This window comes from Mastigoproctus giganteus, chromosome 4, assembly GCF_048544385.1.
Source record: "Mastigoproctus giganteus isolate SK-2022 chromosome 4, ASM4854438v1, whole genome shotgun sequence".
In the NCBI taxonomy this organism is placed as follows: domain Eukaryota; kingdom Metazoa; phylum Arthropoda; class Arachnida; order Uropygi; family Thelyphonidae; genus Mastigoproctus; species Mastigoproctus giganteus.
In genome coordinates this window covers 50088662-50109039 of record NC_143578.1, presented here as the reverse complement: position 1 = coordinate 50109039, position 20378 = coordinate 50088662, and the positions used below count along the sequence as shown (strand labels likewise).

Here is a 20378-nt window from a genome sequence, read left to right as displayed (position 1 = left end):
GTTCTCTGGTCGATTTGTCTATTTTTCTGGACGAAAAAACCCCAGTATCTGGAGAAAAAAAACCTTATGTACGCCTGAGACCGACTAACTCAGCCACGGAATGAAAAAAAAGCCCATTAAAGTTCCTCGCGTCATCGACGGGATTCGAACCCGGGCATTTTCCACCCAGTGTGGGTAGGACAGTGACGATACCACTGTGCTACCTGCGCAGACAGCGCTGTGGACAGAGAAATGTGGTGGATGAACGTGGCCGTCGACGTTTGTCTCGCATTGTTTCAGCCAACCGGAGAGCGACAGTGGCATAAATCACCGCTGACTTCAACGAGAGAGGTTCCAGAATCGTCTCTACCAAGACCACCAGGCAATCATTAGTCGCAGTAGGTTATGGGAGCAGCCGACCCACCAGGGTCCCATTGCTAACACCACGACACAGGACTCTATGCCTCAATTGGGCAAAAGAACATCGACACTGGACCTTCGATGATTGGAGACGGGTATCCTGGTCCGATGAGTCCCGTTTCCAGTTATTTCAAGTGGACGGGAGGGTGCGTATCTGATGGAAACTGCACGAAGCTATGCACCCGTCATGTCAACAAGGAACTGTTCAGACAGGTGGACGGTTTTTTAATGGTCTGGGGCGTGTTCAACTGGCACACAGGACCTGTGGTATGTCTAGATGCATCTCAGAACGGTCCAGGTTACATGGAATCCTTGCAGACCATCTACATCACTTCATGGTTATCGTGCACCCACAGAGCAATGGAATCTTCCAGAAGGACAGTGTGCCTCCCCATAGCCTCTGGTGACTAGAATATGGTTCGAAGAGCATTCTGCAGATTTTACCACCATGGAATGGCCTTCCCGTTCACCGGACATGAACCCTGTGGAGCATCTTTGGGATGCTGTGGAAAAGTCCATTCGAGCTTTGGAACCTCCACCCAGGAATGTGATGGAATTATGGATAGCGGTGCAGCAAGCATGGATGGAAATACCTGAGGAACGCTTTCGTGAACTAGTGGACTCAATGCCTCGCTGTGTGACTGCCCTTATCTGGGTGAAAGGTGGGTCTACTCGTTACTAGGTAGGTATCCCATGATTTCTGTCCACTCAGTGTAATAGCTTGCAGTGTTGCGTGGGTATGCTATTTGGTAGAAAAAAAAACTCAAATTTTCTAAATATAAAATCGTGTAACCCTCGTATGAGACCGACTAACTCGGCCACATTGTGGAAAAGTTGATGAAAATTCCTGTTATCGAGATAAATTCGAACCCAAGCCTTTTTCATGCTCAGAATACTTGGAGCTCTGCCATATGTTTTTTTTTTTTTTTCTCCCTCTCAGTTCTTTAACTACTAATGTGTAAATATTTTCTTTCACCTGGGCAGAAGAGAGAAATCGAATGGAAGTTTCTACACTGAAAGCGATTCTGCGAGTATCGTAGCAACTGATTACAAATCAGCTTGTTTGGAATTTTTCACTTTGTTATAAAACAAAAACTCTAAACAAAATAGTATCTGGTGATGAACAAACTAATAGTTTTGAATACTGTTATTTGATAGGTTTTAATATAAAATGTATTTTGTTTTTTGGGTTCCTATAGTCAATCTTTTGTTATATAAAACGTGATAATTGTACGTCGATTAGGATTTTTTGTGCTCTACCGTTAAATCATTGATAATCTTACTTGATATATAATTTTTCTTAATATTAAAGATCTCCTTTGTTCAATTTTATAAAATAATATTAGCGTTTCTAATAGTAGGGTGTTCTAGAAAAACCAGGGCAGTAAAAATTACACCACCATAACCTTTATCGATGGAGTCGAGAAATGTCCGAATTTTTCTTCTCAGAGTGCGTTTTGTCCCAATTTTTCCATCTCCAGAATTCGTTTTGTTTCGATTTGCATCCCTGAAAATTTAGTCACCCTATTGTGCAAGGCACAAGGGGTAGAATTTTTTTCAGCCTGGACTGTACTTGTTAACAGGAGAGATTGCTTCTACAGGGATGGGATACACTTAAATAGAAAGGGTGCAAGAATATTTGCTGATGCTATCGAGGCAGTGTTGGGTGGGTCGGAAAACTGCTAGCTTGGGGGGAGACAAAGACCAATAGATTGACAGTAGCCACTGGCAGAGGTGAAAGAGATTCTTGCACTGCTTCTATTAGAATGAGCAGAAGCCTGAAAAACAAGATGCATGGTATTTCAGAGACTGCTGGGAGCCATTGCGGTACAAGTGAACACATGGGTTGTGTTAGGGTAGCTAGGAATAGAAACAGGTGCAGGTATACTTGCGTGTACACCAATGCTAGGAGTTTAGTAAATAAATTTGATGAATTTGAGGTATTGCTCAAAACATCAAAGGCAGATATTGTTGGGATATCAGAGACGTGGTGTCACACAGATATAAGTAATGCAGAACTGCAATTTGGGGAGTACAACGTCTACAGAAAGGATAGACAGGATAGGAAGGGGGGAGGGGTTATGCTATTAGTTAAGAAACACATAAAAACCAAGGAAGTGAAGCCAGTCGACATCGCTGGACAGTGCAGTGCAGTGTTGAGTCAGTTTGGTGTGACATAAGCATTGGGAGATCAAAATTGAGAGTAGGAGTGTGCTATAGGCCTAATGACTCTGATGAGTATAATAAGGAACTGTACAGGGAAATAGAGTGGGCCAGTAAATCAGAGAGTCTTATAATGGGAGATTTTAATTTCCCAGATATTGACTGGAATTTGGGGGCTGGTTACTCACACACTAGCAGGGCTTTTGTGGATTTATTGGATGATTGTTTTCTACATCAGCATGTTCGGGAGGCAACTAGAGGGAGGAACACTCTTGATTTGATTATCAGCAGTGATTCTTCATGCATTAAGAATCTGCAGATAAATGAACCACTAGGTGGCAGTGATCACAGTGTGCTGAAGTGGGATTTACTCAAAGAGGTAACTACCATTAGGGGTAAAGGGAAGGGTTTTTGCTTCCGTAAAGGCGACTACGATGGACTGAGACAGTATTTAAATTCTATACAGTGGGACCAACTGATGATGTTACCAACAGCAAATTCAAAATGGGAAGCATTGAAAGAACTTATCTTGGAAGCTACTAGGCTTTACATACCAACTAAGAAATATTGTTCAAGGTTTAGGCCAAAATGGATGTCAGATGAACTAATGAGGCATATGGCAGAGAAGAAAAATGAATGGGATACTTACAAATTAACACATGACACAGAAGCCTATGATAGATACAAGTTGATATGCAACCAAGTTACAAAGGAGGTTAGGCAGGCGAAGGCAGATTATGAGAAATCCTTGTCAAGGGATGCAAAGAAAAACAGCAAAGAGTTCTTTACTTATGTTAACTCTAGAAGGAAGGGGATGAATCAGATTGGTCCACTTGATATTGATGGGTCAACTGTTGATGATCCTGCTCAGGTAGCTAACAAACTAAATGAATATTTTGCATCGACATTCACACATGAGGAGTTATTCAGCGAGGGGAATGCCAGAGGTGTATTCAACTCTAGCAGTAAGCTACAGAATCTTGAAATAACTGGGAGTAAAGTGGAGGAGAAACTGTTGAAGATAAACACAAGAAAGGCACCCGGGGTGGATGGGATCTATCCAGTTATATTAAAGGAGGCAGCAAAGGAAGTAAGCAAACCCTTAGCCATAATTATGAGAGCTTCCTTGGACTCAGGGGAGGTACCCATAGACTGGAAATGTGCAAATGTGACCTCAATTCACAAAGGAGGATCAAAGGCTGACACAAGTAATTATAGACCTGTGAGCTTAACTTCTGTTCCAGGAAAATTAATGGAGGCACTGGTTAAAGAAGCACTGCAGGATCATTTAGACAAGACTTCAGTTATAGCTCAGACACAGCATGGTTTTGTTAAGGGGAAGTCTTGCCTGACCAACTTGATTGGATACTATGATGCAGTCACAAAAGAACTGGATGCAGGGAATAACTTTGATATTATATACTTGGATCTTAGAAAGGCTTTTGATACTGTTGCACATGGAAGACTGCTACACAAATTGGAGCAGTGTGGCATTGGAGGCAAGTTGCTGCTATGGATAAAGGGGTGGTTGAGGGGGAGAAGACAGAGTGGTAATCAATGGACACTGCTCATCGTGGACTAATGTTATTAGTGGAGTCCCTCAGGGCTCAGTGTTGGGTCCATTATTGTTTTCTATATTTATAAATGATATTGATGATGGTATATCAAGCTTAATGTCCAAGTTTGCAGACGATACAAAGGTTGGCAGGGTTGTCAAGGACACTACTGACACTATGCTGCTGCAACAGGATCTGGAAAGGTTGAGCAGATGAGCTGAGAGGTGGCAAATGAAGTTTAACATTGACAAATGTAAAGTACTACACATGGGAAACAGCAACCCCAGAGCAACGTATCAACTCTGTGGTACTACACTGACAGTGGTAGAGAATGAAAGGGACTTGGGGGTGGTTGTGCAGGCAGATATGAAGTTCTCTGAGCAGTGCAGACGGGCTGCAAGAGTAGCTCATGGAGTATTGTCAATGATATACAGGAATTTTTCCAGCAGGGATAAGGAGGTGATTATTCCATTGTATAAGGCAATGGTCAGGCCACACCTAGAGTACTGTATACAGGTCTGGAGGCCTCATTTCAAGAAGGATGTAGAGCTGCTGGAACGAGTACAGAGAAGGGCAACAAGATTAGTGAATGGAACAAAGGGGTGCTCTTACGAAGAAAGGTTTAAGTTTTGCAAATTACAGTGTCTGGAGACTAGGCACCAGCGAGGTGATCTGATAGAGGTGTATAAAGCCTTGAATGGTTTGAGCATGCTCAATGCTGATGGGATTCTTCCTCTAGCTCAGAAAAATCACCTGAGAGGGCATAAATTCAAATTGAGGAAAGACAGATGCAGGATAGACGTGCGGAAATTTGCCTTTAGCCAGCGGGTGGTTGGTTGGTGGAACAGACTTCCATCCCTTGTGGTGGAGGTTGATAGCCTAAATAAGTTTAAGGCTCAGCTGGACAGGTATTTTGAACGAACAGAGGGGTGAAGTGGAAGTGGGTTTTTTTTTTTTTTGGCTGATGCTGCATAAGCTTGCTTTCTTGCATCAAATGCCTCTACTAATGCTAATGCTAATGCTAATGCTATATATAGAATACATTTTTTCCTCATTTTTCCTCGTTATTTTTCTTATTGGGTTTTAGACACATCAGCGACTCTCATATTGGGCCGTATATATATATATATATATATATATATAAAGCATCCATAAAATTACTGAGTTTAGGTTGTAAAGATGTAAAATTATAGTTAAAGTGTAATATATAGAACACCCAATTAATGCCATCAAACGATCGAACATTACATCGGACGTTATGTATATACTAAATAGATACGTTATAGTGTAAAGTTAATATCTTTAAAGTTTGAAAATCCATATAGCCATAGTCCTGCCATATCTCCAGTATACATGAAAACCAAAATATAAATCATATTAAGTAAATTAATAAAATAATAAAATAATAAGCCCAACACAGGAAAATTATTTTGCAAGGAACTTTGTCGAGGGCTAAACCCTTACAAAATAACCAACCCATGCTAGACTGAGCCATCGGTTTCTGTTATCATCTGCCTGTATACTAAAGCCAAAATAATATAATAGTGGAAATGTGGAATAATTTAGTATAACATTAACGTAAGATTTGAGACAAATGTAAGTCTAGAATGCCAAAACAACAAGTGTCGTACCGTAATACATAACAACAATTTATAAATGATACAGGCTGGATGATATCATCCAGCCTGTATCATTTATAAATTGTTGTTATGTATTACGGTACGACACTTGTTGTTTTGGCATTCTAGACTTACATTTGTCTCAAATCTTACGTTAATGTTATACTAAATTATTCCACATTTCCACTATTATATTATTTTGGCTTTAGTATACAGGCAGATGATAACAGAAACCGATGGCTCAGTCTAGCATGGGTTGGTTATTTTGTAAGGGTTTAGCCCTCGACAAAGTTCCTTGCAAAATAATTTTCCTGTGTTGGGCTTATTATTTTATTATTTTATTAATTTACTTAATATGATTTATATTTTGGTTTTCATGTATACTGGAGATATGGCAGGACTATGGCTATATGGATTTTCAAACTTTAAAGATATTAACTTTACACTATAACGTATCTATTTAGTATATATATATATATATATATATTATGTGTGTAACTTACGTGTTCTGTAGGCGATTTCCTTATGCAGGACGAAAAATACGAGTTTCTGAGAGAATAAAACCATGCAACCCTCGCCTGAGGTCGACTAACTCAGCCACCTTATGAAAACCCATAAAAATTTGTCACGTCATCGACAGGATTTTATCCCGGCCTTTTCCACTAGATGGGGGTAGATGGTGCTTATATGCAATCCGTTCCCCTTTTAACTATGATTATGTTAAGTTGCCAGTGAGAGCTTGAAAATTTATTTTATACAAGTATTCGCTGGTGCTGTTCAAATTCATATTATTTATATTTAAAAATTCGGAGGGAATAAAAGTACGCCATCGTAAACCAAATAGTATTTAATAATCCTTTTACCAGTGTTGTTCTCACGCTCTTTGCTTTCGCTTTAAATGACTCTGATGATTGACTCTATAAAAGAGCAAATGAACTGACATTTCAACTGTCACACCATAAGAAGGGATAAAATTTTCTTTTAAACTATAATTATTATGGATGTCAAAACTGACAGATAATCATTTGGTACCTTGGATTCGGTGACTTTCCAGATGGCGTGTTGCTGCTGTGACTTCACCTAGGTAACTGCAATGAGTGCCGCATTGTCTATTGGTAACGTTCAAACTTTTTTTTAAATTTAATATTTGAATCCGCTTTGTAAACATTAAATGAAAACCTTTCAAAACATTGACATTCGTTCCATAACTGTTGTTAAAAGGGACCTGCTGTGCTTTGTAATTTATCTAAACAGCGGTACTTTTCTTACACATTGGGATGCAACTTCATTTTTTTAAATTTATTCTTTAAGATTGTTTTTTCTTTGAATTATGAATCTATGAGGATGAGGTTGTTGTTTTTATTTGTTTTTTAGGAGCATTAGCAACTAAGGCCATATTGCTCCGGTGAGGATGAGGTAATAGCTTTGCACGAGCGATACCTTTTGCTTTATTATCTCGACATTAATTATAGATCGTGATTTCTAGTTACTCTGACTTACTAATCTAATATTAAAACTAGCAAGAGCTTCTTTTTAAGAGGTGAGTTACTTAAAAAGCTCTTGCTATTTTTAATGTTCGATTTTTTATCACTTTAAAATTTAATTAAAAACAAATTAAAGTACACCTTTTAAGTGCATTTCTTATAGATAGTAATTGATGATGCATTTTATCAAATCCCAATAAATCATCGAAGCAAGACGAGGGGTTTGTTTTAAAACTTAGAAATGATGGCACTAACCGGAAGTCGTTTCAAAATAAAATAGAATTCCTGTTTTGTCCTGGACAGACATTTATTTCTGTATATCATGTGTGCAAAAGGAAGAAAAAATTTACAATCAAAATGCATTCTTTCAACCGTAAATACAATCTACTCTCAGTTTGTAGGGTGTTTTGAATTGTTGAATGTTGGTTCTTTATAGATATTCTCTACACATTTTATCAGAATGCGGTTTCTTAAATTACCAGTTCTGAAGTTTTCTACTAAACACCTTACGGTGGTATTTTGGAGATTAGTCAAACTTCAGAAATTTTATGACCATTGTATTTCATGTTTCAGTTCTGCTCGATTACTATCACTTCCTAGAGTTTCCTCCAGAGTAGGTTTCACATTGTTCTCATCCTAAATTATGAGACAAATTTGATCTTTTCAGCAGATAGCCTCATAATGCCAAGTGGTTGTTGTTGTCAATTGTTCTTCATTAGTAATTCTAATTAAAATTATTAAAATGCTAGAAAATTTCAGGAAATGAAATGATTCTTTTATCTTGTGATATCCAAAGAAAAGTAAGGGATGAATTGGCCGGGATGGGAGAAGGCAGAAATCTGGAACTATTTTAGAGCGATTTTATCTCAAGTTGGAAAATCCACACAGGTGCAGGATTAATCAGAATTTTCAGAAAACTTTATTGTATCTCAAGGTTTCGTGTCACAACACAAACTCACGCTCTTTAAGTCCACTGATCTCTGCATCTTAATTTTTTTTCTTCAATACCAATTCTATACCATTCCGTGTTTGTTATTATTATTGAGTAATTAATTCTAGATTTAGCGGGCGTTGTAAGATTAAGACACAAACGCCAAAATTATAGCCACTGGCAGTCGTGACTAAAATCTATAACGTGATATTTTAGCGATCAGGTCCTTAACCGAACGATAGGTGAATGCCCTGGGTGTTATTACCCGAGTGACAAACATGGAAAGACAGTAAACTTTGTAAACATTAAGTGAAATTTATTACGTAAGTTACAGGGCTAAGTAGATTTTAATATAAAATAACGGAAATTAAATTGTTTCGATTTTAATTTTAATTTCGATTTATTAGTAAAAAATACTTATACAATAGATATGAATTAGGTTATTAAAAACCCAATAAGTTAAAATGAAAGACTACAAGGTAAATTGTGTATATTCATTGTGATTGTGTTATTTTCTATCGTATTATCTATCGTTTTCTGCCTTGTTAATTTAAATGTAATTTTGTTTTGTTAATTAATTCATTGTTTATCATATTATTATCTTTAATTTAATTTTATGTTACGTATTGCAATTTTGAATCCTCCTAATTTTAAGGCTGTCCAGTGTGTGTATCTTGATAAATGGAAATCAAACATTCTTTCAGTTCTGTGAGTCAAAAAAATAATATTTTTGAACCAAAAATAATGGCTTTTTAACGAAAGAACTGAAAGGATATGCTTAATTCACGAATACAATTCTTGCTTGGATTTTAAAAAATAATCATAAAAACACACACCATCAAAATATGGTCTCGAATAATCACATTCGAGCAGTCTCTTATTCAGTTTATACATTTATTTTTTATTTTTTTTTATTAAAAGCAATTAATTTAGCACATATTTCAGAACTGCTTAAATTTCCATTGAAATCAATAGCAATTACCAATAAAGATATTTATTTCCTATTTGCTATTGATTTCAATGGAAATTGCAAAACAATATTCATAATGTAGGCATCCGTATTATACCTAGAAACATTTCTTATACCTAATTATACCTAACCGCAAGGATCAGATTGGCACGAGAACGACTGAGAAAGCATACCACAAGAAAGCAAAATGATCTCTCTCAGGGTAACCGGGAATTTTTTTGGCTGGTGCAGCATAAGCCTCAGACTTCCTTGCACCATGTAACTAATAATAAGAAGAGAGGAATCTTTCAGAGAGATTCCCGAGCCCACTGTGGTTCTGTCTAGCACTTAACCCGCTATCCATCATGCTCAACAGTAACAAGTACGGATATAACCTCAAAAAAGGAAGGAAGAACCTATACACCCTTACCCAACTGATGTACATCGATGACATCAAGCTCTACGCGGGAACCGAGAAGCAACTCCAGCAACTACTCTAGATCACCGAAGAATTCAGCAACGATATTAGGATGGAATTTGGTCTAGACAAATGCAAGACCCAAAATTGCGCCAGGGAAAATTAGTCAACCGAAACTACCAGCTGCAGACTGATAAAGAGATCGAAGCCGTGGCAGAGGGAGAGGCCCACAAATATCTGGGGATGATGTAGGCTCAGCAGTTACAGCACAAGGAAATTAAAGCCTGCCTGACCGAAAAATACCATCAGAGACTCAGAAGCCTGCTGAAAGCAAAGCTGAACGGAGGGAACACAGTTAAAGCCATAAACACCTATGCAGTCCCAGTGCTAACACACCCCTTCGGGGTCATAGATTGGATTAACACCGAGCTGGAGGATATCATGAGAAAGACAAGGACAATGATGACTAAGAGCCGCCAACACCACCCGAAATCAGCCGTGGATAGAGATTGACAATTGCCCGGAAAGAAGGAGGAAGGGGCTTGATAGATCTCATTGAGCAACAGAAGACAGCGATTGCTAACCTGAAGGATTACTTCCAGAAACACACAGCAGCACTCCACAAGGCCATAAGGCATAAGGAAGGTAGACAAGCGATATACCCCACTCAACCCAAGCGAGGAGTCCCCTCCCAACCAGGAGGCACAAACGAAACTAGAAAGATGGGCAGAGAAGACACGCCATGGCAGACACTACTATGATCTCCATCAAGATCACATAGATAAAATTGCTTCCAATGCATGACTCACGAGCGGGACGCTCTTCCCTGAGACTGAAGGATTCATGCTCGCCATCCAAGACCAGGTAATAAACACCAGGAACTATAGAAAATACATCGCCAAGGAGCCCAGGGTATTCGATGACACACGTTGACGATGCCACCTGGCCTCAGAAACGATCCAACACATCACCGCGGGTTGCAAGATGATCACCCAGACTGAGTACACTCATAGACACGACCAGGTAGCCCAGGATAATACATCAGAAGCTAGCAAGAAAATACCAGTTGAGCGAAGAGAGTGTACCGTACTACAAGTACGAACTCCTGGCAATACTAGAGACTCAACCAACAGGCTGTACTGGGACCGTGCCATAATAACAGATAGGACAATTCCGCATAACAGACCGGACATAACCCTTGTGGACAAGAAGGAAAAGGCTACCTATCTGATTGACATAGAGGTACCCAACCCTGACAACCTGCAGAAAACCCATGGGGGTAAAAATCAGGAAGTACACGAACCTAAGACAAAAAGATGTGGCATATGCAACAAGTGACGACCATCCTGATCATCGTGTCAGCCACAGGTATGGTGCCAAACACCCTACATAACAGCCTAGCAGCAATAGGTCTCCCAGCAAACACCTACAAGGAACTCCAGAAAGTCGCAATCCTGAACACCTGTAGGATAGTCAGAGAGTTCCTCGACCAACAGTAACACCAGACATAACAACCACCCTGTGTATTTGGTAGCAATACCCGTCACGAGGTGGAACCCCCCCAATCAGGGAGAAATAATATAAGATAATAATAATAATAATCTGTGGACACGGACGTATGTATATGTATAGGGCGGCGCCTGGAACGTCTGTTCAACTCTGCCTCGTGTCTCTGTGAAGGACAGAGTCAACTGCAAAAGGGCCAGAAATATGTTAGTGTAGGTTTGCGTGTATTCTGTGTGTGTTCTGTTCTGGCCTTTTGGCTACCCAGAAGCATCAGTCACATGGACAGATGGTTCTGGGTACTAGTCCACACCACAGGAAGGTGGGCCAGTTCCAGTAGAGCACGTACTGTATTTGTTTTTTATGTTGATAGCAGAGTCCACGATAGATGACAAATAGATCCAAAGGAAGGGATCCCGCAATAACTTGCACTGCAGCGGTGGAAACTGTTCTACAGACTGTGAGGATAGAGAGGAGCATGCTCCGCTGGATGGAATTCAGTTTTAACTTCATTTTGGAATTGGTGGTCGATGAAACCAAGTTCCTGCCACATAGGTGACTATGGGCAGGAAAACAGCATTGGAAATTCTAATTAGAATTTCTCTCTGGAAATTCTAATTGTTGAAATTTTTGATTTTAGTACTCATGTGAATCAGATAAGGATAGAACGGGAAAAAAAAAAATTATTATTATTTTAGGGTTATCCGTAATTAAATACATTAACCCGTATTTGTGTCTGTAAATTGCGTATGTTCTATGGTTGATTTGCCTGTTTTGCTGGACGAAAAAACCCCAGTTACTGGGGAGAAAAACCTTGCTATCTACGCCTGAGACCAACTAACTCAGCCACGGAATGAAAAAAGCCCATTAAAGTTCCTCGCGTCATCGACGGGATTCGAACCCAGGCCTTTTCCACCCGGTGAGGAGAGGACGGTGACGATACCACTGTACTACCCGCGCAGATAGGACAGAAGGAAAGCTTATGGTCAATAAATATCCCTAGGAGTTTCGCCTCAGTGACAATAGGGAGCCACTTGACAAAACTTTTTACTTGGGTAGGCCGCCGCCTGAGGTCTAACTTGGATTTAAAAAAGCATCATTTTGTTTTCACTGGATTAAATTTACGTTTGTTAGCCAATGATGAGGTGGAAAGATCAGTTAAAATCAGGTTTGCATTCACCTCCAACACCGCACAAGAACTGCCTGAGGCCACAATTGTCAGGTAATTGGCAAAAGCAAAAATTTTACAATTCTGGAGAGAGCAGCCCAGCCAGTCTTGAAGCACAGTGTTTCAGATAAGGGGCCCCAGAAATGAACCCTGGGGGCACCCTCGAAAGTCCTTCCTAGAGACTTGAAGAAATTTTGATTTGAAAATTATTGAGTGGTCGGAGAAGTAACTTTGAAATAATTTGTACATATGAAGGGAGCATCTGGCAGACCGGAGACGTTCAAGGGCACTAACCCACTAGACAGTGTCGAAGGCACCCTCGAAGTCGACCATAATAGCTAGTTCAAATTTGGACTTAGAATTTTTAATGTGGCAAACGAAGTCAGTCAAGGCCTCCTCCCAAGAATGACCTTCATTCACGAATAAGTGAAGCCATATTGACAGGTGGAAAAGAGATTTTGTTGTTGAAACAGAGCTGTTAATCGAAGACCCATGAGCTGCTCCAAGACCTTCCCAAGATTAGCAAGCAGCACAGTTGGTCTGTAGGCACATGGATTTGAGGCAGGCTTATCCGGCTTTTCGATAAGACGGAGCAAAGAAACCTTCCAGAGGGAAAGATGCCTTCCATGAGGCATTTATTGAAGAGCAGATAGAGAGGTCTTAATTTTAAAAGTCGGAGAATGAACACATATTCAATCATATCCATTCCTGGACATTTCTTCACGTTAATCTTCTTAACCACTGAGGTAAGTTCTTCTAAAGTAAATGGCTCAGTGTGTTCTTCAGTGGTGTATTTGTTATTTGCCTCCCGAATTGCAATATGCTCTGGAGAATCTTCAGGATTATCCATAGGGAATAAGTTGTCAAGAATTTGGTTGATAGAGTCTGTCCAGCCAGATCTGGCTGGCTGTTTAGAATACAGTAATCATATATACCAAAGCAGGTTGGTTGTTGTGAGTTTTAGGTGCATCAGAAACTTGGCCATATTGCACCGTATATAATATGTCTGTAAATTGCGTGTGTTCTGTAGGCGATTTGCTGGATGAAAAAAAACCCAATTTCCGGAATAAAAAAACCACACTATCCTCGCCTGAGGCCGACTAAGCCAGCTATGTTGTGAAAAACACCTACCATTAAAATTCCTAGCGTCATCGATGAGAATCGAACTCGGGTCGAACCCGTTGTGGGGAGGACGTTAATTATATTGTGCTACCCGCAAGGACTGCCATGTTGCCTTGGTCCATGAGGTATAAATATATCGTGCTGTAGCCATGCAACCTTTGCTTGAAATCGACTAACTCACCTGTGAATGAAAAAAGAAATAGATGATGATCGAATCCAGGCTTCAGAATAGAAAAAGAAGAAGAATAAACAGAGTGGCCGAAACTGATGACTAGTTTATATTTACACTGGTCAGAAGAATTAGGAAATAACTGCATAAACTATTGGAAAATCTACCATATAAATATACTTTTTAGCTGAAATGATAAGTAACGTTCATGGATTGATGTGCAGATGTAAATTATTTTTCCAAAAAACACCTGTTAAAATGTCATCTCACGGATTTGCCACATCTAAGACCGACCCATTCCACAACCTGCCATCAACAAGTAGTGGAATTGGTTCCAAGAAACCCTGACCATTCGTAGACCATCATTGTTAACTCCTGAATGCTGCTCGGACCCTTTGCCTCAACTCTAACCATTAGAAATCATCTGCACAAACGTGGACTCTTGTGTGAAAAGATTTATATTGTGTGTTCCATTGGTCTACTCACATAAATATAAAGTCATTGTGTGTGTGTGTGACATGGTAGGGACAGAAGAATGTAGGCACGGGAACCTGGTAATTGAAGTGATGAGGAATTGCGCTGAGTGCTCTTCACAGATGAATCCAGTTACGACCTGCAGTCAGGGGTGTACTTACACATTTCAAGGCTCGAGACAAAATTATTTTGAGGTCCCCGAACTTTATGGCTAAATGGCTTTTTGTGTTCAGATGCTGAAATTTTGATAAGAGTTTCTTTAATTTTTTTATATCCTCTTTTGAATGCTGAAACGGCATCGACTCTGGCTGACCACGTATCACTGATTTGTTTTAACGTAAATTGAATTTACCAGTAAACAATTTTTTAAATAATACTGCATTGTCTCGTTGACGCAGAAAAAAAAATTATACAAATTTTGGACAAAATCAAAATAATGTAATGCAGGAGAACAAGATTATTTAAGGAACAATTTAAAGGAAAGAAAATTGCTTTTTTCATTTAACGAAATAAATTTTGTGTTTATACTGCAGGACGACCACACGGCCAGAGGTGTTCATCAGATAGAGAGAATACAAGAAACAGCACCGTATTTAGCAGTCACGGGCTTTTCGTATAAAAATTTGTTGCTATTATGATTAATGCATTTTTAAATGTTGATATATTATTATTATTATTAAAATCAGTTTATTTCCCAAAAAAACCTTGGGTCACCCCGGGATGGCTCTGTGCCAGAAGGGTGTGAATACAGACTAAGGTGCGAGGAACACAATGTACAATAAACAAGGGTACATTCGTGCTGGACCCGAGACTTTTACAGGCTTAAATAAACAATAATGTACAAAATATACAGTAATATACATGATTACATGAAGACAGAAAGTCTTTGTCATATACAGTATTGCTTTAATTACTGCTTCATTTAATTCATTATTTATCGACAATTTTAAATTTTTAATTCCAAAGAGGTTATAGTAATATAGCTTAAGAGTAATATAATTGATAATGATATTGATTAAATATAAAAAATTAAATAAGTAAGTACACTTGAATTAATTCAAATTTTAAGAGCGAGAAACCGAAAAGCTTTCAATAAAGAAAAAGTATGCCACAGCCACAATAGATAACGAAACTTTGCATAGGCATGATATTTAAATTTGCTGTTACAACAGAATCAAAATTTATTAAATTGCAACACTACTTTCAAAGATATACAGGGTGTCTCAAAAATATTGGTACAAACGTTTAGGGGAGGTAGGTAACATCTAAAGGAATGTGAATTGCATAGGAACCCATAACCGGAAATGTCACGAGAAAGTAGTAGAAGAGGCACAAGAAGCAGAAATGACACAAGACAGTAATTAGTGGCAAACATTTATTTGACATAATATTAACAATGGAGTACGAGATGGATGCATTTCATGATGTTACAACAGATGCTCGAAGGTTCCACCATGAGACGCGATGCATGCATGACACCGACGCAACATGGATTGGCAGACACGGTCGAACACACCTGGAGTTTCTTTGACAGTAGCAGCAGCGCAGACGAGTCCCGCCACGAGATCCATTCCCGTCTCCACAGGCGATTCATACACGATTGATTTGAGGGCCCCTCACAGAAAGAAATCAAGGCTCAATAAATCAGGTGAGCGTGGGGGACAGGCAACAGGTTCACCACAGCCAATCCATTGATGCCCAAAATGCCTGTTCAAATGGTCACGAACACACCTTCCATAATGGGCAGGTGCCCGGTCATGTTGAAACCAAATGTTGCGTCTCACATTTGCTGGAACATCGTCAAGTAACCCTGGTAGAACTTGTTCAAGAAAGATCCGATATTTAGCAGAGTTCATGCGGGATGGTAACAGGTATGGGCCAACTAAGCAGTCACCGACCATACCTGCCCACACATTTATTGCCTGATCACAATATATAATGGGATAATCACCTGTTTATCTTGTAGCAGAATTCCTTATCCCTGCTAGTATAGTTCTCTGAGTAGTGCAGACAGGCTGCCGGGAGCTGTCCTGACAACCTGTCTGAACTGCTCAGAGAACTTCATATCAGACTGCAGAATTACTCAGAGATCATTTTCATTTTCTACTATCCTGAGTGTAGTATCACACAGTTGGTACGTTATTCTGGGATTACTGCTACCCATATGCAGTACTTTGCATTTATTAATGTTAAACTTCAATCGCCATTCCTCAGCACATCTGCCTAATTTTATCTCGTTGCATGCAGTAGCACACCATCATTACTGTCGTTAACCGCCCTGCCAACCTTTGTATCATCTACAAACTTAGATATTAAGCCTGATATACCTTCATCAATATCATTAGTAAATATTGAAACCAACAATGGACCCAACACCAAACCCTGGTGGACTCCACTAATAACATTAATCCACAAAGAGCAGTGTCCATTGATTACCACTGTCTTCTCCCACTAAATCATCCCTTTATCCATAGCAGTAACTTGCCTGTAATGCTACATTACTCCAGGTTGTGCAGCAGCCTTTTACACGCAACAGTACCAAAAGCCTTCTGAAATCCGAGTATCATCATCATCATAGTTTATTTACAAGAGGGAAACAATATCTACATATAAACATAAATAAAAGAAAGTTTGTGAGTAAACAGGCAGTTCTGGTAAAAAATCTGATATAAGAAAAGTCTATTGTACGAGCAAGAGCCAAGTCTGTCTGTTTTGTGTGCTTGGAAAATGTCAATAGGAAATAGTTGTGCAGATTTATTAAGGATTTTGCTAATATACTGCCAGAATTGAATTTTAGGTCTCCCTCATTTCCTATGGCCATTTATGGGTTTATAGAGAGCAAGCAGGATGAAATTGACTGCTGGAGGATGTCTGAGTTGATGTCCTAGCCATCTCAATTGGCTCTTCTGGAAAGTTGTCACCAAAGGTTCCTGAAGGCTTTCTTCTAAATTTTTTCTAAAATTCAAGTACTGTATACGATGCCAAAATAATTTTTTTCATCCAGTTCAAAATTTTTCTAAAATTCAAGTACTATATACAATGCCAAAATTATTTTTTGCATCCAGTTCCTTTGTAACTGTATCATAGTATCCAAATTGGTCAGACAAGACTGCCCCTTAACAAATCTATGCTGTAATTGCAATATAATTGCATTGCTGTGTAGATTGTCCTGCATTACTTCTTTAACCAGTTACTCCATTATTTTCCCTGGAATATAAGTTACATCAATGGGCCTGTAATTACTTGTGTCACCCTCTGATCCCCTTCGTGAATTGGGGATACATTCTCACATCTCCAGTCCACAGGGACCTCCCCTGAATCCAAGGATGCACTCATAATGGCTAAGGGTTTGCTTACCCCCTTTGCTGGCTCTTATTATAATTGGATAGATCCCATCCACCCCAAGTGCCTTTTTTATGTTTAATTTCAACAATTTCCCTTCCGCTTTCTCCTCAGTTATTATAAAATCATTTAGAGTTTGATAAACTACTAGCATCTACTTTCCTAAAGAATTCCTCATGTGTGAATGTAGACACAAAATACTTATTCAGTTTGTCAGCAACGTGAGCAGGATCATCGACAGTTGAACCATCGATACAAAGTGGACCAATGTGATTCTTTTCTTTTTATTCTAGTGTTTACACAAGTAAAGAAGTCTTTGTTGTTGTTTTTTTTTATTTTCTTTGCATCCTTTTCCAAAGATTTCTCATAATCTGCCTTAGCAAATTATACTAAATTTAGTAATCCCTTGATTTCATAGTTGTAAATCGTTAAATTCAAGGCTCGAAATACACCGGAGCACCTCATAACATCGTTCCGGTTCGTCATACGCATCCGTAATGTGATATGTTTAGTTTATTATTAAAAATAAGGTATTTTGTTAAGGAGCATTCTATTTCAAGTCTTGGCTAAGACTTTTTACTTATGATTAAAAGTTATATTACGAGGGCAGACTGAAAAGCCCCTGCCAACAATTTTTTTTGACATGTGTTGTGGTTATGAATGGCTCAGAATACACAAATGAAATATATAAACCTATAATGTTGTTTTTCTCATTTTTTCCAGCATATACACTCAGGCAAGGATAGCATGAGTATTCATGGTTTTTCTCTTGGAAACTTATGTTTTTGTCTAGCAAACAGAAAATCAACCACAGAACACTGTATATAAGTTTTTAATATGATGTATAGCATTACAAACCAGTGAAATTATGTAATGCAGAAATCAAATATCAGTAGTGAAACAATGGTATACCACCAGTTCCAAGGTGGGGTTTCAGAATTCGTAGTTGCTACTGATCAGTATACAATATTTACAGGGCTCAGAATAACCGGAACACACCTGAATGCTGTTGTGACTCTCATAGTCATCGGTAATACAATGTACATACTTGATTATTAAAAATAAGATATTTTATAAATGTGCATTCCGTTTTGTAAAATTTTCTATTTCAAGCTCTATTACCATATAATTCTTAAACTATAATGGAATAATGACAGGTAACAGGCTTATGCAATTTAAGCCAATCTAAACAGTGAGATAAACATTCCATTACATCACAACTTGATTGTAAGCGTAACAATCACACAGTATATATGTATAAAAATCTTTTTCCAGATTTACCTGCAAAAAAAAAAAAAAAAAACACTCTTCTGTTACAAAAATGTAAAACTGAAGAATTACTAGTTCATAACTGTGTTTAAAGTATGCAATTTTGTTCCAGTAGGGTTAAAAGGTTTTACAAATATATGTTGTGTTGTTTACTTTTCAGGGTTTCACCATTATTGGTGTACTGGTACCAACTTTTTGGTCACCATGGGTTGATAATGCAACAATCTGGTTACGACTATGTGAAGTGGTTGTCATTCCATTTGTACTTTATATTTCTGACTTGCCATATCGAAATGCTGTGAAAAAGGCAATGCAGAGAAAACGTGGAACATATCCTAATTTATCAGGTAAAGCACTGAATGTTATAGGTTCTGTAAATCATATAAATGCTTATGTATGTTTTCACATCCTGAGTCCCAAGACATTAAAAATAATCATACTATTTACTGTATATATTATTTCATACATGTGCACACATATATAAGGTAAGATGTATGTCATTTTACTGAGAAGTACAGTTTACCAAGAAGCAAATTACTGAAAATAGCTTGAACAATTCTTTAAATATATCATTAATAATATCATGTAAGTATAACTTTTTCACTAGTGAATTTTTTCAAGGAATTTGTAAATTTGTAAACATTGAAAAACCATGTGCATAAATACCTTTAAATTTTTTGCAATTTTGACTTTATTGTTGAAAACTATTAGAGGATTGTTGTTAAAATTTGATAAACTCGCATACTTCTAATGGTGAAAATCACAGAATCGCACAGCTGAAACAATTTACGTGATGAGAACATATGCTATATGATATACAGATGGTGAAGAGAATAATGGAAATAATATCAAAAGTCAATTAGTATGTTGTTGGTCTGCTGTGTGATCAAGACAGTACCAATGTGGTGTGGCACAAATCCACAGGACTCTGGAACTGTACGACAGGCACCTGTCATCATTTGTCCACAAGGGAGAGTCATCAGTTGCAGGTTGGATGGTGGCAGAAACTCCCAGAAACATTCTATGGGATAGATGTTAAATATCTGGCAGGGTAAGGCCAGTGGATAACTTTGTCCTTGTGATATTTGTACCACTGTTTGACAATGTAGAGTACAGAACTGTTTCAGCATGGGGTGTGGATGATCACTCATCCCACAGTAGTCGGATACATTTATAGGAAGGTACAGTTTCTTCAGCTGCTGCCACAGATGCACAATATCTATTTGCCACAAAAAGGGTGAAGGATGGCTCATCACACCATTTCATATTCTATCATTGCTTAATGGGTCATGACTTATTCTCTCAGCACCACTGGACATGCATTGGTATTAGCTTGTGTTATGTGCAGTTTGTACATAGCAACTTAACCATGGTATTGAGCTTTGTACAACTTCTACAAGGACAGATGGAAGTTTCTTCCAGCAATCAACCACCCGCTGGCTAAAGGCAAATTTCCACACATCTATTCTACAACTGTCTTTCCTCAATTTGAATTTATGTCCCCTCAGGCAATTAATCTAGGAAAGAAGAAGAATCACATCAGCATTGAGCATGCTCAAACCATTCAAAGCCTTATATACTTCAATCAAATCACCTTGCAGGTGCCTAGTCTCCAGACACTGTAATTTGCAAAACTTAAGCCTTTCTTCATAAGAGCAACCCTTTGTTCCATTCATTAATCTTGTTGCCTTTCTCTGTACTCGTTCCAGCAACTCCACATCCTTCCTAAAATGTGGCCTCCAGACATGTATACAGAACTCAAGGTGTGGCCAGACCATTGCCTTATACAAGGGAATAATCACATTCTTTTCC

General features: G+C 38.5%; 1 protein-coding gene across 1 annotated transcript in view; it reads left to right on the top strand.

The window, feature by feature from the left end:
* The window catches only part of LOC150086711 (uncharacterized), an 89481-nt gene that overhangs the window by 62293 nt on the left and 6810 nt on the right, over positions 1-20378 (top strand). The window contains exon 2 of the mRNA XM_090371539.1: positions 18727-18913. Coding sequence (XP_090227665.1) covers positions 18727-18913 — 187 coding nt within the window. The remainder of the gene's footprint in view (positions 1-18726; positions 18914-20378) is intronic.